A 27,577-nucleotide genomic window follows, 5' to 3' on the forward strand; every position below is an offset into this window, starting at 1 on the left:
AACCAGCTGACCCCACTAGAACAACCAGCTGACCCCACTAGAACAACCAGCTGACCCCATAGCTGACCCCACTAGAACAACCATCTGATTCTCTAGAACAACTAGCTGACCCCACTATAACAACCAGCTGACCCCACTAGAACAACCAGCTGACCCCACTAGAACAACCAGCTGACCCCACTAGAACAACCAGCTGACCCCACTAGAACAACCAGCTGACCCCACTAGAACAACCAGCTGATCACACTATAACAACCAGCTGACCCCATAGCTGACCCCACTAGAACAACCATCTGATCACACTATAACAACCAGCTGACCCAACTACAACAACAAACTGACCCCACTAGAACAACCAGCTGACCCCACTAGAACAACCAGCTGACCCCACTAGAACAACCAGCTGACCCCATAGCTGACCCCACTAGAACAACCATCTGATTCTCTAGAACAACTAGCTGACCCCACTATAACAACCAGCTGACCCCACTAGAACAACCAGCTGACCCCACTAGAACAACCAGCTGACCCCCACCATTACCATAAACACTAGTCAGTCTAGAAGATAACAACAGAAGATATAACACAAGAAATAACTTTACCACAAGAAATAACTTTACCACAAGAAATAACTTTACCACAAGAAATAGCTTTACCACAAGAAATAGCTTTACCGCAAGAAATAGCTTTACCACAAGAAATAGCTTTACCACAAGAAATAGCTTTACCACAAGAAATAGCTTTACCACAAGAAATAACTTTACCACAAGAAATAGCTTTACCACAAGAAATAACTTTACCACAAGAAATCGACTGCACAAAAAAAAAGTTCAATTAGGGGAGTCTACTCAATTCAAGGGCATTAATTTTAAAATTAGTGTAAAATAATTTTAATTTGATTTTTTAAAACGATAACTCTGTTTGCGTGAGCAATAATAAAAATTAAATTTCTATTTGTATCCTTTGATTAAAGTATTGTAATATATAGCCTATCTTTTATGACGAGATTTTGTAAACATTTTCCTCGCTCTTTCCCCCTCTTTTGTTTAAACCGTATCAGATATTTGAGCGCTACAAAACCCTAATTTTAATGAGATTAAAGATTGCTCCAGGGATCGCATTAAAAGGGATCCAATTTTTTGGCTTGCTGGCGGCGTTCTTCTGTGGTAGGCTGAGACGCCGTAATTGGAGGTAAATGATGGAATAATTAAATTACATAGACCTAAGACAAGAAACAGCCGAGGACAGCCCTGTCATTAGCCACGTCTGTCCTACCGGGTAGCAGACGGTTACCAGGCGACAGCCCTGCTGGACTGAGATTCGTTGGAATCAACTCTCAAAATAAACCCATCAGAACTTGAAGAAATCAAATTTTAATGCAGTCTGGTGTTTCTATTTCATGTTTATAAAATAATAAGTTGTTTCTAGTATCAATCTTGTAAATAATAATCCATATATATATATATATATATATATATATATATATATATATATATATATATATATATATATATATATATCCTAAACTCTAAGCCCATCAAGTGTCTTTTGCTAAGCCCATAAAAGCCATGAAACGATTGACGATTGGCCATCAGCTGAAATTAAGGCACCCATTCCTACTTGGTCCGCCTAAATGAAGTTTGTTTCCAGGTTAAAGATTTGGGTGGGGGTGGGAGGCGACTTGTCACGTGATGTCGTGGGAGTCAGGCAGTTGAATGGATCAAACAAATTGTGTTCTGTGGTGGAGCTTCATGGCCTCTCTATGTTCTGTGGTGGAGCTTCATGGTCTCTCTATGTTCTGTGGTGGAGCTTCATGGTCTCTCTATGTTCTGTGGTGGAGCTTCATGGTCTCTCTATGTTCTGTGGTGGAGCTTCATGGTCTCTCTATGTTCTGTGGTGGAGCTTCATGGTCTCTCTATGTTCTGTGGTGGAGCTTCATGGTCTCTCTATGTTCTGTGGTGGAGCTTCATGGCCTCTCTATGTTCTGTGGTGGAGCTTCATGGTCTCTCTATGTTCTGTGGTGGAGCTTCATGGTCTCTCTATGTTCTGTGGTGGAGCTTCATGGTCTCTCTATGTTCTGTGGTGGAGCTTCATGGTCTCTATGTTCTGTGGTGGAGCTTCATGGCCTCTATATGTTCTGTGGTGGAGCTTCATAGCCTCTATGTTCTGTGGTGGAGCTTCATGGCCTCTCTATGTTCTGTGGTGGAGCTTCATGGCCTCTATATGTTCTGTGGTGGAGCTTCATAGCCTCTATGTTCTGTGGTGGAGCTTCATGGCCTCTCTATGTTCTGTGGTGGAGCTTCATGGCCTCTATGATCTGTGGTGGAGCTTCATGACCTCTCTATGTTCTGTGGTGGAGCTTCATGGCCTCAAGTTCTATGGTGGAGCTTCATGGCCTCTCTATGTTCTGTGGTGGAGCTTCATGGCCTCAAGTTCTATGGTGGAGCTTCATAGCCTCTATGTTCTGTGGTGGAGCTTCATGGCCTCTATATGTTCTGTGGTGGAGCTTCATAGCCTCTATGTTCTGTGGTGGAGCTTCATGGCCTCAAGTTCTATGGTGGAGCTTCATAGCCTCTATGATCTGTGGTGGAGCCTCATGGCCTCTCTATGTTCTGTGGTGGAGCTTCATGGCCTCAAGTTCTATGGTGGAGCTTCATAGCCTCTATGTTCTGTGGTGGAGCTTCATAGCCTCTCTATGTTCTGTGGTGGAGCTTCATGGCCTCTATGTTCTGTGGTGGAGCTTCATAGCCTCTATATGTTCTATGGTTGAGCTTCATGGTCTGTGTCTTTGTAACGGGGAGGGGAGGGGTGGGGGTAAAAGTGTTGTCATCACACTAAAACGGTATACATGTATCCAGTAAAATATTTACTGATTGAGTCCATCTTTTCTTTCTAGACTTTTCTGAGACTACCCAGCCTCCGTCCCATGTCAAGATATAATTGCCACGTCGGTAAAGTTACATGTATTGGACATCATTATTTGAAGCAGTCAATAAAGGATGTCACCTAGCTTGGAAGAGGCGGGGCATTATGTCTTTAGTGACAATAAGCAAGGTAGAGGGGGGGGGTCAATAAATAGGGGTTGCCCCTAAAGGATCTCACATCTTTGTAACAAGTTAAGTGGGGGAGGGGGGAGGGGGGGAGAAGATAGTGTTACGGCAAGCTTGCATTTAAAAAATGTAAAAAATAGAAATGAATTTTAAAAAATATTTCTTTTTGTAGATTTTGCTTGAGGTGGGGGTGGGGTTAGGATGAAATATCTGAGCTGGAGTTAGGACTTTTTGTGAAAATGTATTTTCTAATTTGAGGGATGGGATGTATCATATTAAAAATCGTAATGTCTTTAATTAACGATTGCTTGTTGCAAATGGTCTGAAACAGCGCTTGGTAATTTATGGACGACCTCTAATTAGTTTAGGTAATCAGACATATTTTTATTTTTTTAAGTATGTAAGTGAACCAGTATGAGCGACCCAACGAACCACAAGTATAGACAAGTATAGGTCTACATTTAATGACAGAATAAACAGAGCCAAGGATTAAACCAATACCAAAAAAAGCAGGTAAATATTATAAATCGTTCGTTCATTTAGTTTAAAAACAAAAATATTTTTACCTCCAACATAAAAAATCGTGGATGGAATATTTTGTTTATGAATTTATCTAACGCAAATTCCACTTCCCCATCAAGAACTAGGGATGTGAATTTTCCAGGGGATTTTTTTTTGTCAGTGCGACGGATCTGGTTTCTCTCCCCTCTCTCTCGGACTGACGGGCGAAGGTGGGGGTGCAGGGGAAATAACTCGCCTTGTTTTTCTAGCAGATGTCAGGGGAGTTTATCACCGGTGCGGCCTGTTTGAGGCTTCAGGCGGTAGCTGTCTCGCATTGACCCCAGGTGTGGCCGGTTCAAATCTAGATCTACTGGGGTACCAGGATAGATCAAAGTTAGGCTACTCGTGTAGAATTTTATAAATCTGATAATTCATTGTGTAAGTTATCGTTAGTTGTCTTCTCTTTTCTTTCTCTTCTTCTTCTTTTCTCTCTCGTGGAACCTCCATGTTGTGACGTACTCCCGTGAAAATAGTGTGGTCACATGATCAGGCCGGTCACGTGATACGAATGTTTTCCTCGCTACGCGCGGCCGAGCACGTGCAGGCAACCTTACACAAGCCCCGGAGGGCGCGCTATCTTGTACCCCCGCCAGGGGGCGCCGTGTCACGTGAACAAACACGCCGGGAGGGGGCGTGGCACTAATTGGAGTCGCTGAGTGCAGGGTATGTCGCGGGGGTTGTCCTACCTGACGTGGTGGCTCCCGTCCTGTTTAGATCCCCGCATGTTGGTGTGGCCAGGACAAGACGCAGCACGTCATTGTCACCGGCCGGGCTGCCAGTGCTGACGTGTCAGCTAGAGCAACACGTCCTTTTCCTGCCAATTAGTGTAAAAACGGCGCAGGAACGAAACCAACCTAGCCCAGGTTTGAGCATGTGCTGTGTTTATTTATGTGAGCAGAGGGGGTCGGGCTGACACGCAACATCATCTTTAAGATAACACCACAACATCAACAACACAACTACGGGCATGTGTCGTGTCGACAGGACAGGACTGGGAACTGCAGTTTTTATTCCCAATTCATTCACTCATTAATTCAAAACAAACTCTTTAATGAAGTTACTATTTACGTCTAATTTTATTTCCGTTATTTTAGCCTTCCACTTCCGCATACCGAATGTCACATCTAATTAAAAACCTAGCGAGATAACCAAGTTTTCTCTAGGTTTTACATCACATGGCACCAAGCTTTTGTCCATTCTTACAAGACCTTGACCGCTGCTCTAAACCAGTGTTTCTTCCAGACTTTTTTTCTCCGGGTGGGGCACTTGAAATTTTCGGGGGGGGGGGGGGGGGTAGACTTTCTTCGGGGGGGGGGGGGGGGCGGACACTGTTAAAAGTATATATTTTCTATAAAAATTATATAAATTTTATTTCGTTCGGGGGGGGGGGGGGGGGAGGCGTGGAAGAAACTCTGCTCTAAACTAACTCTAAGCCAATAGTCGACAGTAAAATGGAGGATTGTCAATCGCAAAAATCCGCGTTATACATATATCTAATTCTTTACTATAGCACAACACGCAACACATATTTTAACAACTCGCATTTCAAGATTATCATTGAACTTGCTTCAAAAAATGGTGTGTGTGTGAGAGAGAGGTGTGTGTGTGTGATGTGTGTTTGTGTGTGTTTGCATGTCCTGATAACTGAATAAAGATCTGTCGAGATCAGTGTCAAATAAATGATACGATACATTTAATCCCCCTAAATACTAAAACGTAGACAAGTGTCGGTCAAAGATAAATGCTAAAGACAAGAGAGTGCTTCTGTCTCATGCATGTTAGAAGACGCTGGCATTTTGAAAAGTGGTAGTGCTAAGTCATGTTTACTGCATACCTCAAGTCACATTGACTGCATATCTCCAGTCAGTTAACTGCATATCGTCAGTAGTAGTTTTAGGTATACTTTACGTAAAAGATTTCATGAATTACTTTGTTCATGATAATGGCAATAAAAAATTTATTAATTAATTGCTAAACGTCGACTTTTCCAATTCTTTTCTCGCATTTAGCGAATCGGTTGTTTGGTCGTTCAATGAAGTATTTCGCTGCGGTCTGGCGTTGTGTTTTTAACTCTAAATTTTACTTCCACAATTTTACCTATACTTTTTCCTACCGACGGCAGTCCTTGTTGCGTCCTGAGTTGTATTCTTTAGAGGCAAGGTACCGCTGGGGGCAATGCCACTACAATGTGACATTGATTTTCACAACTCTATGCCACTATCAATATAAAAAAAACTTCTATAATTATATATATATATATATATATATATATATATATATATATATATATATATATATATATATATATATATATATATATATATATGTGTGTGTGTGTGTGCGTGTGTGTGTGTGCGTGTGTGTGTGTGTTTGCAACCTATCCCCCCCCCCTCCCAACCTAAATCAACTGCCACGAAGCTCTGGATCTCATAGACAGTTCACAGTATTGAAACAAAATATTGGCACCTCAATTGCTCTTTTACCTGTACACACAACAATACCAGCACAAAGACATTCTCATATTACCTGTGTAGATAATTATGCCACTACAAAGCCAACTCACGGCCTATTATATGCAGAAGTAGAGTTCCCTAAGCTACTAGAACGACACTTACAGTTACTTAAAAAGACACCTACAGTTAATTAAGACCATTGTTTATCAACACTTGCCTCGTTCATTCCCTAATTTGTCGAGCAGGAGGGCGCGCGCCGACCGCGAGAATCCTGGGTAGGTTTGTATGGTGGGGAGCCTATCGGCGTTCATCTCTGCTGGCCCGGCCAGGGGAGCTAATTCCTGCCTGACGTGCTGGTGTCAAGCAGACCGCGGGAGATTGTCAGGTTTAAATGCCAATCAAAAGATAAATATTGATTTCCTCTCACAAGTATTTGGCTAATGGCTATTCACACAACTGGATCAGCTTATGCGGCTAATGGCTATTCACACAACTGGATCAGCTTATGCGGCTAATGGCTATTCACACAACTGGATCAGCTTATGCGGCTAATGGCTATTCAAACAACTAGATCATTCTATTTGGCTAACGGCTATTCACACAACTCGTGGAGTTTGACCAATGTATTTGGCAAATGGCCATTCACCCTACTAGATCAATCTCGATTAATGGCCATCTATACAACAGGATCATTCTCTTAGGCTAACGGCTATTCACACAACTGGACCAGCTACTCAGGCATCGTAAATTAAATTAACCAGTGTATTTGGCTAATGGCTGTTCACACAACTGCATCAGCTTATGCGGCTAATGGCTATTCAAACAACTAGAACATTATATTTGGCTAACGGCTATTCACAAAACTCGTGCAATTTGACCAGTGTATTTGGCTAATGGTTCTTCATCCTACTAGATCATCTCGATTAATGGTTATTTACACTTCTAGATTAGCCTATTTTGCTATTCAAACAATTAGATTACCTATCAACTCATAGCATATTTATTATCCCAAATGTTGGGTTTAGCGTTGATTAACTTAATAAATTTAGCTAATTCGCTTGTCTTAGCATCCACTGCTTTTTATTTTTTTTAAATTAACTTTTAAATCTTAATAAGTTAATCAAGACCAGAGCTGAGAAGAGTGGACGCTAATGAGTTTATACAAATTTTTAGGCAACACACACACACACACGCACACACACTCACATATATATATATATATATATATATATATATATATATATATATATATATATATATATAGGATGGCTTTACCTGACACTCCGACAAAACTAGATCTTTGTTAACAGCTAAAATCTGATTAGACAACTGCAGTTTATTATATTTTTAAAAAAATTCTATATGCAATCCACTAATATGCTTAATTAAATAGTTCCACTCCCTCCCATCCCCACTCATCCATCCAGTACCCCCCCCCCCTCTCCCTTGCTCCACTGGCCAAACAATTTTTACAAAAGGATATTCATTGGAAATTATCTCCCCTTGAATTAATCATATCGCTGCACGGCGCTCCACAAACGGTGAGAAAACCGGAAGTGGAATATTGGCTTGATTAGATTAGCAATGGCCGAGGCGACAATGCACGAGTGAAGTGTGAGCCCCGGTGTCAAATAATAAGTCCAGACCCGTTTCCGGTCGGACGCGCATGCGTCAGTTAGCCAAGGGGAATGGCTGGAGTGTCGGGCTAGTTTAGCACCGGCCCTCTCAGGCGCTCGTTCTACAGAGTTTCTGGGCGGGAATGGCGAGTTGTTGTCGCGCTAGTCACAGAGGGATTGAAAATAATTAGGGGTGGGGGTGTCATTTAATGGTTGAAATTAATAGTACAGGTAGTTAAATGATACATAAATAAATCATATAGATTTTTCTATTTGTCTCTCTCCTGTGTTAACTGTAGCAAAGACTTATATAATGAGAGTGTAGGTCATGATGTTCTGAATAGAAAAGTGCATGCTACAAAATGTTATTACTGATAGGATCAGGACATTTTCCTGGTAATAAGTTTAAATCTGTTGAACGTGGGCATGTTAAACAGGTGAATTGATTGGTTGTGGTCATGTTAAACAGGTAAAATGGTTGGCTGTGGTCATGTTAAACAGGTAAAATGTTTGACTGTGGTCATGTTAAACAGGTAAAATGGTTGGCTGATCATGTTAAACAGGTAAAATGGTTGGCTGTGGTCATGTTAAACAGGTAAAATGGTTGGCTGTGGTCATGTTAAACCGGTAAAATGGTTGGCTGTGGTCATGTTAAACCGGTAAAATGGTTGGCTGTGGTCATGTTAAACAGGTGAATTGATTGGTTGTGGTCATGTTAAACAGGTAAAATGGTTGGCTGGTCATGTTAAACAGGTAAAATGGTTGGCTGTGGTCATGTTAAACAGGTGAATTGATTGGTTGTGGTCATGTTAAACCGTTAAAATGGTTGGCTGTGGTCATGTTAAACAGGTAAAATGGTTGGCTGTGGTCATGTTAAACCGGTAAAATGGTTGGCTGTGGTCATGTTAAACAGGTAAAATGGTTGGCTGTGGTCATCTTAAACAGGTGAATTGATTGGTTGTGGTCATGTTAAACAGGTAAAATGGTTGACTGTGGACATGTTAAACAGGTAAAATGTTTGACTGTGGACATGTTAAACAGGTAAAATGGTTGGCTGTGGTCATGTTAAACAGGTAAAATGGTTGACTGTGGACATGTTAAACAGGTAAAATGTTTGACTGTGGACATGTTAAACAGGTAAAATGTTTGACTGTGGACATGTTAAACAGGTAAAATGTTTGACTGTGGATATGTTAAACAGGTAAAATGGTTGGCTGTGGTCATGTTAAACAGGTAAAATGGTTGACTGTGGACATGTTAAACAGGTAAAATGTTTGACTGTGGACATGTTAAACAGGTAAAATGTTTGACTGTGGACATGTTAAACAGGTAAAATGGTTGGCTGTGGTCATGTTAAACAGGTAAAATGGTTGACTGTGGACATGTTAAACAGGTAAAATGGTTGGCTGTGGACATGTTAAACAGGTAAAATGGTTGGCTGTGGACATGTTAAACAGGTAAAATGTTTGACTGTGGACATGTTAAACAGGTAAAATGTTTGACTGTGGACATGTTAAACAGGTAAAATGGTTGGCTGTGGTCATATTAAACAGATAAAATGGTTGGCTGTTGCCATTGTAACATAAGACATCAGCTCTAACTATATGTTTGTTACATAGAGTGTAGTCAGCTGTATTTGAAAACAAATTGTCCGCATTAATATTAACAACTAGCAAACAATCAACATGAGTTGCTACCCTGCTGGGGTGGACACATGTTTGGAATTGGTTCTGTAACTCCAGTGTTGCTAAATGGTTTTTTTTTTCCCTGTAGTTTTTATAGCGTGGGGAAACGGGCTTTCACAATGTTTTATTCGAATATTTTTGTATCCATGTTTCCTAGCTGTGAACAAAAATAGCCAGTGTCTTGTGTCCGTACACCAGTCAACAGATGTACTCTACCAGATGTTGGGTCGTTGTTATCTTCAATCTATCCAATACAAGTAAGTATCCAATTTCATCTACACCCAACAATGTTACTTTACATTAAGTGGTTGTTCGACTGTTTAACATACAGATGTTCAATGTAGGTGAGAAACACACATTTTATGTTAGTGATAAACTCATGTTTCATGCTTGTTGTTGTGTGAATGATAACACCATATCCGTGTGTGTTCGCGGAGATAAGGGGGGAAACCATATACACTTTGCACAACAGAAAAGCTCTCTCTTTAATGTATCACCATATTCACGTGCGTGTCGAAGTAATCTAACAAATCTTTGTAACAACGTGTTTCTTTTGTAACAAAGTAAACATCTTTGTTACTATGAGTTTCTATTCTGTCCCTTATACCAAAAAAATATCTTCATATAAATGTCATCTTCATTCTAAGGAAATAAAAAGGTAATTTGCGAACACAATTCCTTATCACTAGCTCTTATGTAACCTAACGGTAAACAATTCTGAGATGAATCCTAACAATTGATTGGCTGCAGCCTCGGCTAATCAACACACTCCACACAGGCAGCTAAGGTACCCAGCTGACAGAAGAGGATAAATATCGTCCATTCACGTATTATAGGTTAGAAGTTAGGAGGAAGCTTAAATATTTCCTCACAATCTTTCTTGCACGTACACACGGAATAAACTCAAGAAATAGCAGACAATGTAGCTGGAATACACCAGAGAGCAGCAGTATAAAAATGATCCTTTCATATATCACAGGCATGACTCAGCGCGGTCAAACTGCGATCGATTCAAGGGACGCAACTGTGTAAATAGTTTATTAAAATTGTTTTCCTGAATTACCTCATCTTGATGTTTGTTTACCTGTTGAAAAAGGTTGGGTATGGCCCGGTATGGGTATTTAGGAGAGAGGAAGAATATAAGGATAACGAATACATTCATTAATATTTCAATTAAATCGATCAAATATTTGCCTTGTAAAACAAGACCTTCATGACAATCTTCCTATAGGACGTGAGTTATGTAATGCTGTAATAAACCAATTGTGTCGCCTCACTAGCGTGGCGATGGGGAGATTACCCTATGTCGCCTCACTAGCGGGGTGATGGGGAGATTACCCTATGTTAACCAGCTTGTTGTATGATGGGAAAAATACCTGGTGTGATACGGGATGTTGGGAGTGGGGGGGGAGGGGGGGGGGGAGATATCACAAGCAGGGAACATAAATCTACTGGTAGCGATTGATATAAAAGCGGTAAATCTCGTATAAAATCCTACGAGTTGCTATACAACATCTATGTTAGTAAGCGACTAAATTTGTTGTATCATTTGTTTCGTTGTTTGATTTCTTGAAGAGGTATTTATATTTTTGAAGTATAATTAATTATATTCTCCACATTTTTGCTAAAGTGTCAATTTTCATTACAAATCTACAATTGTGTGATCAAGAGATGATAATATTATGGAGTGGCCAGGAATTGGTCATGGGAGGGGTTCAAATATTTTACCATATGTATAAAAGCTTATATATATATATATATATATATATATATATATATATATATATATATATATATATATACCTTAGCCTTAGGCTTAGACCCTACGGATTAAGTTTATGATTATAATGGCCTTAAGGATTGGGTTTATGATTATAACGGCCTTGTGGTTGGTATTTGTAATTTGCGGACGTTATATTTATGAATATGTGGGTATGTCCAGGACCGGATTTAGACTTGATAAGAATCTATTTTCGTTATGAGGTCATCAATACGTCCAGATGTTGTGTGTCAGTGCCAGACATTTGCTGTTTTCAACTAGAAGTTTGCCCAAACTACTTGTAGTGGAAAGAGAACTAAGACTTCACAACGGTTTGAAGAAAAAAGGAAATAAAAAATAAATGTAACAAAATAATTTTAGCGACTTAATATCTACAATGGTTTAAAGAAGATAAGGTATCCCCCCCCCCCCCCCCACCATACCTATAAAAAGCGGGGGCCCTAAACTATTTATAGTTTAGCTCATTCTTAAATCCAGCACTGATTTTATCTAAAGTAAAGACAGGATATTTTCAAAATTCGTCCCGATCAAACTGCGATAATTTACGGCGTGTAATCTCAACAAAATGCTGTGATTATTGTTTGAAGGTACACATAAATCGATGATGTCACATGCACGAACCACAGCATGTCGTATTTCTTCGGATGTTTTCTCGACTAACTTCTTATCTAAGCTTATCAGTTTTATTACTTTTATAGGCTGTGTGTTCTTTCAAGGTAGTACGGCTCGCCCGACTCTAAACCGAATTATTGTCTCAGTTGTTAGCCTAGGGTGTAACGTTCTACCAAATGGCAGACAACCAAGGCGGTGTGTGACACGTGAATAAGAAATAATGTACATTCAAACACAATTTGGACCGCTGTGTGTTGTTTCCCTTTGATGATTTTTCTTTTAAAAGTTCTGTTATCTGAAGTAATACGGTAAGTGGCTATTATCAGACGTGGCGTTTGGTTCTACAGCTTTTTCGGAACTAGTACTAAGATAATATAGGTCTAGGTCAAGTTCTACTTTTCAAGTGTTATTTTTTTTTTGCTATGTAAATAGGACTAGCAATGCTTTGTGCTCGTGGTCATTGTGATACTGTACCGTAATAGTACTAATAGTGTCGGGTAGTGATATAAATTATAGTGATAGGGTTTATAGTGATGGTACTGATGTCGGTCGTACTGGTGGTGGTAGTATTGGTGGTGATAGTACATATACCGTACTATATACCAGTTGTCACATCCATATACCTATATACCTGCTGATGTCACTTCCATATACCTATATACCTGCCAGAGTTTCTGCCAGGCATCTCTTCGGGGGGGGGGGGGGGGGGGGGGGGGCGAAGAGATGCCCCCGAAATTTTTTTACCGCCCCCCCCCCCCCGAACGAAATAAATGTATATACTTTATATAGAAAATATATACTTTTAACAGTGTCCGCACCCCCCCCCAAAACAAAAGTCTACCGCCCCCCCCCCCCCGAAAATTTCAAGTGCCCCCCCCCCCCCCCCCGGAGAAAAAAGTCTGGAAGAAACACTGATACCTGCTGATGTCACATCCATATACCTATATACCTGCTGATGTCACATCAATCTACCTATATACCTGCTAATGTCACATCCATATACCTATATACCTGCTGATGTCACATCCATATACCTATATACCTGCTGATGTCACATCCATATACCTATATACCTGCTGATGTCACATCCATATACCTATATACCTGCTGATGTCACATCCATATACCTATATACCTGCTAATGTCACATCCATATACCTATATACCTGCTGATGTCACATCCATATACCTATATACCTGCTGATGTCACATCAATCTACCTATATACCTGCTGATGTCACATCCATATACCTATATACCTGCTGATGTCACATCCATATACATATATACCTGCTGATGTCACATCCATATACCTATATACCTGCTGATGTCACATCCATATACATATATACCTGCTGATGTCACATCCATATACCTATATACCTGCTGATGTCACATCAATCTACCTATATACCTGCTGATGTCACATCAATCTACCTATATACCCGCTGATGTCACATCCATATACCAATATACCTGCTTATGTCACATCCATATACATATATACCTGCTGATGTCACATCCATATACCTATATACATCTTGATGTCACATCCATATGCCTATATACAAGCTTATGTCGCATCCATATACCTATATACCTACTGATGACATATCCATATACCTAAATACATCTTGATGTCACATCCATATACCTATATACCTGCTTATGTCACATCCATATACCTATATACATCTTGATGTTACATCCATATGCCTATATACATGTTGATGTCACATCCATATACCTATATACCTGCTTATGTCACATCCATATACCTATATACCTGCTTATGTCACATCCATATACCTATATACCTGCTGATGTTACATACATATACCAATATAGGGCCTACATGCTGATGTCACATCCATATACCTATATACCTGCTGATGTCACACCTATAAACTTAAGCGCCTGTAACATTTAAATGTAAACGACCACACGTCTTGCCCGAGTTGCTTGCAGTATTCTAGCTTTTATTTCCTACTGCTAGTTACTACGGTCCGTTTATATTTATGTGCTATAGTTTGATGCTAGCAGCCGATTTACTGCCCTTTGTTGTCGGTTCTTATTGTTATCGATCCCTGTGAACGGACGATTATGGTCGACGTTTTTACCTTTATTGTAGTCCCCCTAAACCGTCGTCGTGTTTCATCTGTACACCTGGATTGGATAAAATTACAAGCTTACCTGTCCATGTCACAGGTGTGGTTATGAATGTGTATACTCAGTTTTGTTCAATGCGTTGTGTGGGGGTGGGGGTGACGTTTTCTAACAATCGTGATTGAATCGTTGTCAGGGACATACATACCTAAATCTATAAACTAGGCAATCCTGGGTCCTAGTTCGTTCCATGTTACCAACCAATTTAGTTAAGTTATGTTGTATCACAACTTCGTTAGGCTGTATCACAGCTTGCTTCATTAGGTTGTTTCACAGGTTCATTAAGTTGTATCACAGCTTCATTAGGTTGTATCACAGCTTCATTAGGTTGTATCACAGGTTCATTAAGTTGTATCACAACTTCATTAGGTTGTATCACAACTTCATTAGGTTGTATCACAGCTTCATTAGGTTGTATCACAGCTTCATTAGGTTGTATCACAGCTTCATTAGGTTGTATCATAGCTTCATTAGGTTGTATTACATCTTCATTAGGTTGTATCCTGGGGCGGAACTACAATGTCGCCAGACCCCGCAGTGCGGGGGGGGGGGGGACAAGCCCTTTAGGGGCCCTATTCCGACCAAAAAATTTTATTTTCATAAATAATGTTTTCCGTGCACCTGTGCACCTTGATGGTAATTTTGTAAAAAAACAACAGGTCTACTATATCAGCGATTGTTCTACATTAACTAACACACACTGTTGCGTAGATAAATATTTTAAAAAATCGTCATGAGCTGTAGTGTAAAAGAAAAGCATGGGTCACTTTAGTACTTTAGTACCTATTGGATACCTTTACTAATATTTCAGAAGAGACCCACGCTTTTCTTTATAGTAATTTAAATAGTAGTGTATAATTTATTTTCTACTTTTTGGTGCATTAGTACATAAAAGCTTGTTATTAAAACGTTTTTTATGAATTTTTTTTTCAGTACTTTACATGTTTTATTTACAATAGTGTTACATGACTAAAAACCATTGCGCGTCTATTGAACGTGATGGCGCAGCCATTAAACGTGATGGCGCAGCTATTGAACGCATGACGCGTGTGGTGTGGTTGGATAGACATGCCTACTAATTCGGTCCAAATTTTAATTAATTCATAAAAAATTAATTAGGCATCCAATTAAGTCAAATTTAGTTTCAGATTGCATTGTCTTCATGTCTTGACCCCCGTGCCAACTGTGAATCGTATCGGTCAAGTAGAAGTGTCCGAATTTTCACTCCAGCGTTTCGATCTAGACAGACTGACGACTGACGACAGAGGAAGCAAGTTAAATAAAAGCTTGTAATAGTACCAATTCATACACGTCAAGAGACCACGTCGCTACCTCGAGAAGTTTTTGATTTAGCGAGATAAAGAAAATAGAGGTTTATTTTTAAGTTAGTGTTGCTGCATTGTCGACAGAGTTGTTTTTTTAATTTGATGCTGTTTTCGATGTAATGCTGAATGTACAGCCACAACAAATAGCCTAATCCATTAGACTTAAACACGTTTTGCCTCTGATAATATCGTCATTCTTATACTTTGTTAAAATTTCGACGTTGGTTGTAGCCGAAGGTATTCAAGAGCGTAGACTGTAATTGCCCACCGAAGATGTTGATCACAATGGTTTTGTAAGGTTCTGTAAGTTAAACGGTTGAAAATAGAAAGAAAAATTACAAAAGCATCGACTCAATCTGATTGAAAAAAATGGAATGCTGTATTTCTTGTCGAGAAACAAAAAATTGATATAAAAACATGGGTATAGGGAGGTAAAACTAATCGTTCATTGATCATCTGTATGTCGCAAGCTGTACGCATTAGTGAACACGTGATGTATGACCCACCAACCTAAGATCAACCCCTACAGTATATAAGGAATGCACCGAACTGTCATATAGAGTGCCAATGGTGACTGGATCAAGGGAAATAATCGTTGCAGGTCACATCTGGCGAGCTTTGCTGTTGTGTTAGAAGTGAATTTAACAGGGGCTTAGCTAGGAGGACGTCACGGAGATTTCACCAAAGAAACACAGCAACTAATACTTCCAGTTACCAGAACTCGGTCTAAATTCTAAAGAAACCTAGAATTAGAACCTTATAATCATTTATGAAATGTTATCCATCTAACCAAAGTGGTTTACGATGTATCGTGTTCACACACTCAAACAAACAAACGTACAGACATTTCAACATCTGCTGAGGTTAAAAATGGTTTGATTCTTAAGTCTGTCTTTTAACTTTTGTGTTTAGTCGACAAATAAAAAACAGCGTTGACTCTACTTGACTATTTTCGATGTTCATCTTAATGGTGATTTAAACACAAATGTTAAGTCAAATAAAAAACAAACAATTCAACAAAGATCTTAAATTATAGATCCAATCTGATTTACATATATATAGAGAGAGAGCTTAGCAGTGGAGAAGATATTAAAGGGAAAAGGGGCTTTTAACCCAAACCTCCCTAAATAAAAGTGTCGTTTTCTCTGATAGTCGTTGCAATATATATATATATATATATATATATATATATATATATATATATATATATATATATATATATATATATATATATATATATATATATATACGTATATATACATATGTATATGTAGACGCGTGTGTGCGTGTATGTTTATGTTGAATTGGAGGTGCTCGTGCCCGTGTGCATGTTTGTTGGTTTGTGTGTTAGTATGTTTGCGTGGAAAATTTTTTAGTGATAATTTGACACATTTCTACACACGCCACTACAACTTAACCTGCTGTTAAAGACGGGTTGCGAGTGGTGATAACAATGGGTATGTTGTGTCCCAATTCACACAAGCTAACTATTAGACATATGAAGAGATGAATTATACATTTAAGCTCCACTTCTGCAATACATGCGCTAAAAAAGGCTTGAGCTATACTTTCTAATTATACCATCTAGAGCTTAGCTAAACTTAAATAAAAAAAAAGAAAGATATATTTATCAAACGCCAAATATTATTGGTTAAAGATTAGTTTCGCTAAAACAGAACGTCATACTTTTGTTTGAACTTAGAGTGATTGATACACTAAACATTTTATTGTCGCCTCACAAGTTCCAGATCAATTCGCAACTTGCAGTCAGTTGTATAACTATCTGAGCAGGCCCTACTGACCCAAATACAGAGATTTTATGTTGTTTAAAAAGCTATTCGTATCTTGTGTACAAAGTTATCTTTTCTTGTTTGTGCCCAAAACCCATGGGACCGCAAGTGAAATTATCCTTATATGAGCTATTTAACAAAACTAAATTTACGAACGACCCCCCTTGATATTTTGTGAGGTGGTAGAAGAACGCCTAGAGGTGTCATAAAAAACTCGGCATATCTGGGAAAACTTACTAAAGTGGTCAAAACTGACCAGTCGTATTTCCCTATATAATCTTTGTATTTTTAGGGTACTTTCCCTCTGTACATCTGTCTAATTTTTTGCATATACCTGGGTAAATAAATCGGCCTTATGGATAATCTAAAACTGGAAGAAACAACGGGCTAAGTAAATGGTAGGTACGGTCAGCCTCTGCTCGCACGGCAATAGCTAAAATGGGACCACGAAAGGAGGGGGTGGGGGTTATATATTCAGTGGCAGCATTGGAACAGTCGAATTCACAAATTATGAATTATTGAAAAGTAGAAAATAAAACAACTAAACAGCGGCGTATGATACGCCGCGAGTCGGCTCGTTTGTTTAAATTGTGTTGGTTTCCGTATAACCCACCTACGTGTTGACCGTCCTGTGTTGGTTTCTGTATAACCCACCTACGTGTTGACCGTCCTGTGTTGGTTTCTGTATAACCCACCTACGTGTTGACCGTCCTGTGTTGGTTCCCGTATAACCCACCTACGTGTAAAAAGAGTTGACCTGACATAAAGTGAAGTGGGCGGGGATTCCTCCGATTTACTATTGAAAAAAATAATTAACTAAAAGTTCCCCCCTCCCCCGAAGAAGGTCAACCGCCCTCGGAACGAAATGGAATTTATATAGAAAACATATACTTTTAACAGTATTCCCCCCCCCCCCCCCCCGAAAAAAGACTGGAAGTAACACTGGATGGCACTATCAGTGGAGTCGGGCTAAGTAAATGGTAGGTACGTGTATGACAATCCCGCACCTTTTTCGAGGAAACATAGATCCAGAGGCGCAACCTTCATAGAATATGATGCTTTATGAGAATATGGCAAAATATCAAATCCTGAAGGTTTGTGAGAAACCGGAAAAAGATCATAATATCACTTCCGGTTACCGGAAATCGAGTAAACAGGTTAGACTACAAAAATGTTTGTTTGTTTTTGTCCGGACTCATTTAAACGTCGAGATTTGTCAAATTCTCCATTTCAATTTTCGCACGATTACGAGAAAACAATACCATTCTAATTTTGTGTTAGCGTTGTAGTTTTAGGTTTTAAGGAGGAAAGGTTTGTGACATCATTTTCATTTTGACCACGCGGGACAATAGGGAAGAAGTGGTTGAGCGATAAGCTAAAAATAATTAAAAGAGTTCAACCGGACGAACATCTAAGTCGAAACAGCGTACAGGGAACTAAAGCATAGTTCAGCATGAACTTTATTTTTTTTTTTTTTTTTTTTTTTTTTTTTTTTTTTTTTTTTTAACTAAAAAGATAAAACTAAGGTCCTGACCTATAGGCATATTCCTAGTCTATTTCAAAAGCGTATATTGATTATATTTTATTTAATTAAAATAGTAACTTACAATGGGCCACACAGCTTAAACCTTTTATTTTATTTTAAAAAATCAAATAGAGAGTTATAACCGAAGTAACTAATATCAAAACTGGTTGTAGTTTAACTTTCAAAGAATTCAAATGCAGACTAAAGTTTACTAAAAACTACGTGTCAATTTTTGTTAGGGGAAACTACTATAATAAAATTGCTGCACCTTCCTAATAGTTGTCGTTCTTAATGTAATTACAACAATGGCTGCTGTTTGTTGACAAAGGGTATGTGGGAAAAAACCTCTTGTAACACATTTATTGCAACTTTATATCTAGTTAAACATGGGCAATATTTAACGTAGCTTATTTATTTACTTGACTTGTAATGATTTTTAGAGCTAATCTGATAATTTACACTAAACGGATTAGGCTGTCTTTATCTCACCTTTTAATCTCATGTTTTGGCCGGTTTATGAGTTGAGTTGAGGTTTTTATTTTATAATTTTATTTTAGTAAATTTTTAGTTTAAGTTACTCATCTGCACTGCAGCACATGACCCATATTTTTTCTTTCAGATCTAGATCTAGATTTGGAGACTACATCCAGATCTAGATCCTAAACTAAACCTAAGTTATACATATACTTATAGGCTATAGCCTATGTAAATTCACTAAAAATAATGAAGTGAGGTCTCACTAGGTCACGACTCACTAGGTTAGATTTTCTCACTAGGCTATATCTAAAATTTACGCAATTTTCAATTTAAACATGACCACTGAATAATAGACATCCATGTTTGATCCATTATGATGATTATGCACTAATTTTGAAGTTTTAAGTTAGTTTTAAACTAAATTACTTCAGGGTGTGGGGAAATTGCGAGACGCGAAAAGCGAAATGGCGAGGCGGGAAAATGCGAGAAGATCATGCGAGACATACCTGCGGAATCAAGGGTAAATAGCGAGACACTTTTTGCGAAAAAAAAGTTTTTTTTCCTGCTTATTTCATCTTTATTTATTTAAATTATTTTTTTTTGTTTTAAAATAAACTAGCATGTAGCCATACCCTTTAACACGAGTGTTGTATGTTGTTATTTTTTATCTAGATTTTATTCTATATATATATATATATATATATATATATATATATATATATATATATATATATATATAGATAGATACTAAGAAGATAGATAGATCTATATCTAGATCTAGATATATTTAAAAAATCCTAACATCGTTGCTGTGCAACTGTCATCGCCCGCTCTCGTTAGCGAGAGGAAAATCCCGTCTCAGTCGGCATTAATTTTAAAAATCTAGCCCACTCATGTTTATACAAACGTGAGCTGTGTCATTGTGAATTGGTATAATCTTGTCAGCAGGAGAGATATTTTGCAACATGTATTCATGGATTGTTGTACTTGCAAAAAGTGTAAAAGTATAAACAATTCTTAAAAGTGTAATTTATTTTTTATTAAGTAATTTTAATTACAAACAAAATTTACAAAAAAAATCTTCTGAAACAGTCCTAGCATTAATCAAACACACCTCGTCACACCATCTTTCACACATAGTACATCCAACCCAGTTCATTAGACTCCCATTTATACTGTGCCAACACAGAACACGAATATGAACATAATGGAAAAAAATGGGCGTCTGTAGATAATCTGAATAAAGTCCGCTATGGACAAAACTACCATTTAATAGCTAAAAGGGGTCATCCATAAATGACTATTTTTACCCCCCTCCCCCTCCCCTCCGTCACACATTTTCACAAAAATCCAGACCCCCCCCCCTCCCACTAAAATGACGTCACACCTCAGTCTACAACCCCCCTCAAAATTGCAGTTGAATTTTTTTTTTAAACATCGATATTTTCCCAAAATCTCTTCTAATTTCTGTATTTTAATCAATTCCTATTACAATTTATGAAAACAGTTTTCTAAAACACGAAAAACGTCTAAAATTCTTTTTTTAACATTGCTTTTTTATAGTGTGACGTCACACATTTCTATGCAACAATACAAAATATGTTTGCGGCGGCACGGCGATCTTCAAAGACGGTTTCGGCGGCTTCGGCGTTCCACACAAAAGAGAGAAGTTGATCTATCGTCGGCGGTATTTCCGTCGGTTTCGAACAAGGTGGTATTCTAAGTCGACACAAAAGATGGGGGGGGGGGGGGGAGTTGACAAATCATCAGTATGTCTAGCGACGGAAAAATCGTAAGTTTTAACAATGTAAACGAAACGTCTTTGAAGTCTGGACCAAATACCACTGAAAATCGGGTGCGGTAAATTTTTCGCAGAAATCTTCGCATTTCAACACCATCCAGCGTAAGTATCGGGTTGTGGTAAAATGCGAGACAAAAATGTCACGTGACCGACCGTTTTCGCGCCCTTCTCGCATTTTCCCGCCTCGCCATTTCGCTTTTCGCGTCTCGCAATTTCCCCACACCCATTACTTCATTAAACATTTATTGTCACTCACTGCCATGCACGGTTCGACTTTTTAATTGGCTATGCACCAGAGTTCCTCACTACTGTTGAGCCAAATAGCGGTCACGTGGTTTTTAAAAAAAAAAAAAAATTGGTTATGATATGAACGCTGTTCTTATAAAAAACAGCTCACAATATTTGATTTCTTTTTTTCATAGACTGATAAAACTAATAATGCTTTATGTTCTTGCTCATTTTTGTACCTACACGGTTGATATTTTTAAAAGTTCTATTAATTTTAATGAACCCAACTTTTGAATTTAGCCTACATTCTCCAAACCAAATTTTAAAATGCTTTTCTGGCATATATAGCCCTGCCACTTATGGTTTGTTTTTATAACACGAAAACCCCGCCATTTTGCTCGTGGTAAACATTTTGAACAGTAATTCTAAGAAGGTCACTGAAGCTAAGACGAAAAATTGTCGGATGTCATGCATCCGGTCTGTACGCCATATTGTTGTTAGCAACCGGCACGCCTCCGGGTTAGCGTGTAATACTACACTAGGTCTCCTACTCGGAAGAAGCATCTTCCCCCCAGCCCTAGTCTGGCTGGCAGAAGATCAGTGTTTCTTCCAGACTTTTTTCTCCAGGGGGGGGGGCACTTGAAATTTTCGGGGGGGGGGGGGGGGCGGACACTGTTAAAAGTATATATTTTCTATATAAATTATATAAATTTCATTTCATTCGGGGGGGGGGGGATTTTTTTTGGGGGGACTGAGCCCCCCTTCTCCCCCGAAGAGATGCCTGGAAGAAACTCTGCAGAAGATGCAATGACCTAATTTAAATAACTGTGTAATGGCTCAAATTATCCTTTAATAGCTGCACAATGGGATCAAATTACCCTTTTAGTTTTTAAACATTTTAGCCTTAGTCAACAGAACTATCTGTACTGTGTGTTAGAGCAGTTGTGCTTCAAGTGGGCTGTCACAGATTGAGGGGTCATAGTATAGTTATAGTATATCTAGTAGAGAGTTCTAGTCTATAAGATAAGTAGGCTATATATAATTATTTTTTAAAATCTGTATTAATAGCCTGTTTAAATCTACTATTAAAGTTAATCCCTGTCCCATTAAGACAACACATAAGCCTAAACAACAAACATTTAGATTAAAAACCATGTAATTGTAGCACTATGCATATGCGAATCTTCTTCTGGCTAGAATTTGCCAAAAAATAAATTTAAATTTAGGACCAGGTCCAGTCTCTAGTCTAGACTTAATTTTTTTTCTAATCTTAGATCAAGAGCTAGAAAAATGGTTTCTAATATTAGATCAAGGGCTAATCAAATGGAGGTGGCCATAAATAACTTTAAATAAGGATAGATTCGTGTCTTAAAATAAGTCAAAGTGGTGTATAAACTATTTTTTTTTTAAATCTGGTGCTATGTTATTAAAATAAATACGGTCAGGTCTATAAAATTCTGTTTGATTTTTGACAGGTGTAATTGATTAATATTTTTACTAATTAAACATAATTTTAAAAAGAACAAAAACAGTTTGGTTGTTGACATTTTATCACAGAAAATTGCAACAAAAAAGACAGAAACAAGTCATGTGGTTTAAAAAAGATGTATTTTAAAATTCAAAATGACTACGCTGGGCCGACTGAATACCTCCTATATGTATGTGTGCAAGCATTCTTTGCATATGACTTTCAACTTTTCAACATTGTGATAACTATTCAAGTGGTCAAAGTGGTTGCGCATCAGTGAGCTTGTTTTTCTACATGGGTTCCTTTCCTTTTAGCTCTGAGATTTTTTTTTAGTACTCAGTAAAAAAAAAAGCTGTTGTTGAACTTTAGAAAGGTTACAGGTTAGGTTAGGGTTACTATTAAAGATTGCCATTATAAGGCTTAGGGTTGCTATCAAGGATTATCATTTAGGCATGTATTTTAGGATAAGGGTTAGGGACAGTGTTTCTTTCAGACTTTTTCTCCAGAAGGCACCTGAATTTTTTGGGTGTCCGGGGTAATAGGGTAAATATACACATGCATAGTACATCAAAAACATTGCCATGAAGTATGAAGGGAGGTGACTTTTTCCCCCACTGCGCATGCCTAGTTTGTTCTGGCTAGAATCAGCCTTTAAAATTTTATTGCAAAGTTATAAGGGCAAATTACTATGGAGTGAGGTTTTCAGAAAATTAATCATATTTTTTGTTATAATTTAAAATGATATATCTAAGAACCTGTCAGTTTCTTATAAAAATCTGTGTTCAACTAGTTCAACATAATGGGATTGTGCAGATGATGAAAACTTTACTGCCTGTGAGTTTTTATGGTTTAGATTTGTGTGAAGTGTATTTAAAATGTGGTGACACCAGCCATACAAATGTATGAAGTATGGCTAATTGTGGTGATTGATCCTTCTAATATTTCTGTCTCATCTATCTCTGATTTTTATTTCTTTTGGTTACAATTTCTATTTGCTAGCTAGAGCTGTGAAGACTTTTATAATGAATGAACGATTAATGATTTTTTTTTCAACATGAAAATTTAATGGTCTGAATCCATTGATGACAGAATGAATGCTTAGATTGATGTCTTTGTGGTCTGAGTGTTGGGGGGTGGGAAAATCAGGGTAATTGTGGTTGAAAGGTTACAATTTGTATAGTAGTTAAAACAATCTTGACTAGATGCAAACAACTGGCCTCTTTATTCCCGTAACATGATCTGGGCAACACATCTGGTTGGCCATACTGGCTATTTGACACACCGTATGGCCTTGAGCAGTCCATTGGTAGAGCAGCCTTATGCACATTGCTTATCTGAGAAGCACATCATAAACAATGGGTGCACTTTATGCTAAGATCCTAATTTGTTTCTGTTCTGTGTTGATGGCTCATTCCACACTAGTTATAACCTTTTTAGATACCATTTTGTAAGCTTCAAACTTGCCTGTAACTGTTACAGGTTAGTCTCTTGTTAGAATCTCCCTACAGGTTAGTCTCTTGTTAGAATCTCCCTTCAGGTCTCTTGTTAGAATCTCCCTACAGGTCTCTTGTTAAAATCTCCCTACAGGTCTCTTGTTAGAATCTCCCTACAGGTTAGTCTCTTGTTAGAATCTCCCTACATGTTAGTCTCTTGTTAGAATCTCCCTACAGGTTAGTCTCTTGTTAGAATCTCCCTACATGTCTCTTGTTAGAATCTCCCTACAGGTTAGTCTCTTGTTAGAATCTCCCTACATGTTAGTCTCTTGTTAGAATCTCCCTACAAGTCTCTTGTTAGAATCTCCCTACAGGTTAGTCTCTTGTTAGAATCTCTCTTAAAATCTCCCTACAGGTTAGTCTCTTGTTAGAATCTCCCTACAGGTTAGTCTCTTGTTAGAATCTCCCTACATGTCTCTTGTTAGAATCTCCCTACAGGTTAGTCTCTTGTTAGAATCTCCCTACATGTTAGTCTCTTGTTAGAATCTCCCTACAAGTCTCTTGTTAGAATCTCCCTACAGGTTAGTCTCTTGTTAGAATCTCTCTTAAAATCTCCCTACAGGTTAGTCTCTTGTTAGAATCTCCCTACAGGTTAGTCTCTTGTTAAAATCTCCCTACAGGTTAGTCTCTTGTTAAAATCTCCCTACAGGTTAGTCTCTTGTTAGAATCTCTCTTAAAATCTCCCTACAGGTTAGTCTCTTGTTAGAATCTCCCTACAGGTTAGTCTCTTGTTAGAATCTCCCTACAGGTTAGTCTCTTGTTAAAATCTCCCTACAGGTTAGTCTCTTGTTAGAATCTCTCTTAAAATCTCCCTACAGGTTAGTCTCTTGTTAGAATCTCCCTACAGGTTAGTCTCTTGTTAAAATCTCCCTACATGTCTCTTGTGAGAATCTCCCTACAGGTTAGTCTCTTGTGAGAATCTCCCTACAGGTCTCTTGTTAGAATCTCTCTTAAAATCTCCCTACAGGTTAGTCTCTTGTTAGAATCTCTCTTAAAATCTCCCTACAGGTTAGTCTCTTGTTAGAATCTCCCTACAGGTTAGTCTCTTGTTAAAATCTCCCTACATGTCTCTTGTGAGAATCTCCCTACAGGTTAGTCTCTTGTTAGAATCTCCCTACAGGTTAGTCTCTTGTTAAAATCTCCCTACATGTCTCTTGTGAGAATCTCCCTACAGGTTAGTCTCTTGTTAGAATCTCCCTACAGGTTAGTCTCTTGTTAGAATCTCTCTTAAAATCTCCCTACAGGTTAGTCTCTTGTTAGAATCTCCCTACAGGTTAGTCTCTTGTTAGAATCTCCCTACATGTCTCTTGTTAGAATCTCCCTACAGGTTAGTCTCTTGTTAGAATCTCCCTACATGTTAGTCTCTTGTTAGAATCTCCCTACAAGTCTCTTGTTAGAATCTCCCTACAGGTTAGTCTCTTGTTAGAATCTCTCTTAAAATCTCCCTACAGGTTAGTCTCTTGTTAGAATCTCCCTACAGGTTAGTCTCTTGTTAAAATCTCCCTACAGGTTAGTCTCTTGTTAAAATCTCCCTACAGGTTAGTCTCTTGTTAGAATCTCTCTTAAAATCTCCCTACAGGTTAGTCTCTTGTTAGAATCTCCCTACAGGTTAGTCTCTTGTTAGAATCTCCCTACAAGTTAGTCTCTTGTTAGAATCTCCCTACAGGTTAGTCTCTTGTTAGAATCTCCCTACAGGTTAGTCTCTTGTTAGAATCTCCCTACAGGTTAGTCTCTTGTTAGAATCTCCCTACATGTCTCTTGTTAGAATCTCCCTACAGGTTAGTCTCTTGTTAGAATCTCTCTAAAAATCTCACAACAGGCTAGTGATTGATCTACCTTAGCTATTCTTGTTGGAATCCCCTTTATCTGTTTGGATTATCCCAAGTATTTTCTCTTTTGTTTGCGTTTACCTTGATAAAAATCAGATGTTTAGGTAATAAAGGCCACACCCTTTCTTTCATTCTAAAATTACACGCCTAGGTTAGGCTGCTACATTGTCCAGACTTCTATTGAAACTATGTGTCATACCACCAGCCTACCCAATCTCTCAACTCAAACTTGCATTCATTCCCTTCTTGCTAGTCTACCTTTCAGCACATTTGATTTGGATTTCCTTCAGTGCATTCATACAATGTTTGGGTGTACAGTGCTCCGGGCTTTCTTAAAAGTCTTACAGCGTGTATGGCTAGGTATTACATTGGTATATTTTTCTCAGTCATTTTCTGTTTAAAATTACACAATAATTAACCCATAGTAAGGCAGTTAAAATTATCTTTTCTACAGTGTTTGACTATCTGCATACTAGGGCATATATCAACCTCATAACCTCAGCTGTTTCAAGAAAAATACTTGATTAAAAAGAATTGTAAATGAAAAGATAACTATTCTATTTGAGATAGGAATCTGTACACTAGTTATGTTGACCTTTGCATACAGTCAATTTTAAGTTTTAAAAAAATCAATAGCACCAGCTGGACTGAGCCCCTACCCCACATAACACCACTTGATCAAACTGTAAAAGCACACCTACCCCTCCTGTGAGTTATAGATGGGGATGATCTCTAGCATTGATTGGTGCACACAAGCATTAAGGTCCATCAGGTGTTGGTCTAGTCATGTGGCTCATTATACCAGTTGCTCCAGATACTTACAAATTAATCAATGCTCAGATACTTACATAACTAATAGTTATTTAATTTAACCAGTGCTCAGGTACTTACAGAACTAATAGTTTTTTTTAAATTAATTAGTGCTCAGATACTTGCAGAATTAATAGTTTTTTTTTTAATTAATCAATGCCCAGATACAGAACTAAAAGTTTTTTTTTATTAATCAATGCCCAAGAATCAATCTAATTTCAATGCATTTTGTTGTAAATATTAGCCTTGGTTTTACACAGGTAATTCTTGCTCACCTGCATAATGTTTACATGTGATAAAACACTGGGCTAGTATTATAAAGTTTTTTTCCCCAGAACTGACAGGGCCTAGTGACTCCACTATGAGGCAGTGGAAGATAGTGGCAGGACTGCTGGCCTTCTGGCTGTGCATCCTGCTCTACATGACCATCTCAGTGCCATCAGGCTCGGAGTCAGCCAGCCGCACAGAACGCAACTTTGCTAAAGCCCTGGACGAACTAGAGAAACTCAACCAGCAGAATAAGGAGATGCAGCAGTTGATAGCGCAGCTCAAGTGAGTGCTGGTTTATTTTATCATCAGTCCCAGCCAGTGCTAGTTTATTTTATAGGGATACAGTTAGGCTAGTTAACTGATAAAATATCATAGATTATTCAGCACTTTGCCATGTTCTATAGAATGCCTAGGGAAAATACAAACTAGGATTTACTTTGTACGCAGTCAGCCCATTTATAACATACCAGGTTTTTGCACTTGACCAGTATCTTAAAGTTGGGGAGGGGGGCATAATTTCTCAAGATTTTCTTATTCTGCAAGGAATACCCATACTATTTGAATGAATAGAAGTTGTTGTTTTTCTCTGTACTTAGTTTGCACCCATGTAAAAAAAAAAATTGCACTTTGTAGCAGAA

At 38.3% G+C, this 27,577-nt stretch overlaps 1 protein-coding gene across 4 annotated transcripts in view; it reads left to right on the forward strand.

The window, feature by feature from the left end:
• The first annotated feature begins 10,874 nt into the window (after positions 1-10,874).
• The window catches only part of LOC131947509 (alpha-(1,6)-fucosyltransferase), a 30,004-nt gene continuing 13,301 nt past the window's right edge, over positions 10,875-27,577 (forward strand). Inside the window, exons 1-2 of one of the 4 annotated variants that reach the window (XM_059308734.1) lie at positions 10,875-10,942; positions 27,005-27,221. In XM_059308734.1, coding sequence (XP_059164717.1) covers positions 27,031-27,221 — 191 coding nt within the window. In that variant the 5' untranslated portion in view covers positions 10,875-10,942; positions 27,005-27,030. Of the gene's footprint in view, positions 10,943-11,904; positions 12,066-18,848; positions 18,893-26,121; positions 26,220-27,004; positions 27,222-27,577 lie in introns of those variants that run through there. The other 3 variants (XM_059308733.1, XM_059308732.1, XM_059308731.1) reach the window with 3 other exon arrangements.

The sequence above is a fragment of the Physella acuta genome, unplaced genomic scaffold, assembly GCF_028476545.2.
Source record: "Physella acuta isolate Inbredline_101_S28 unplaced genomic scaffold, ASM2847654v3 ptg000596l, whole genome shotgun sequence".
In the NCBI taxonomy this organism is placed as follows: Eukaryota; Metazoa; Mollusca; class Gastropoda; family Physidae; genus Physella; species Physella acuta.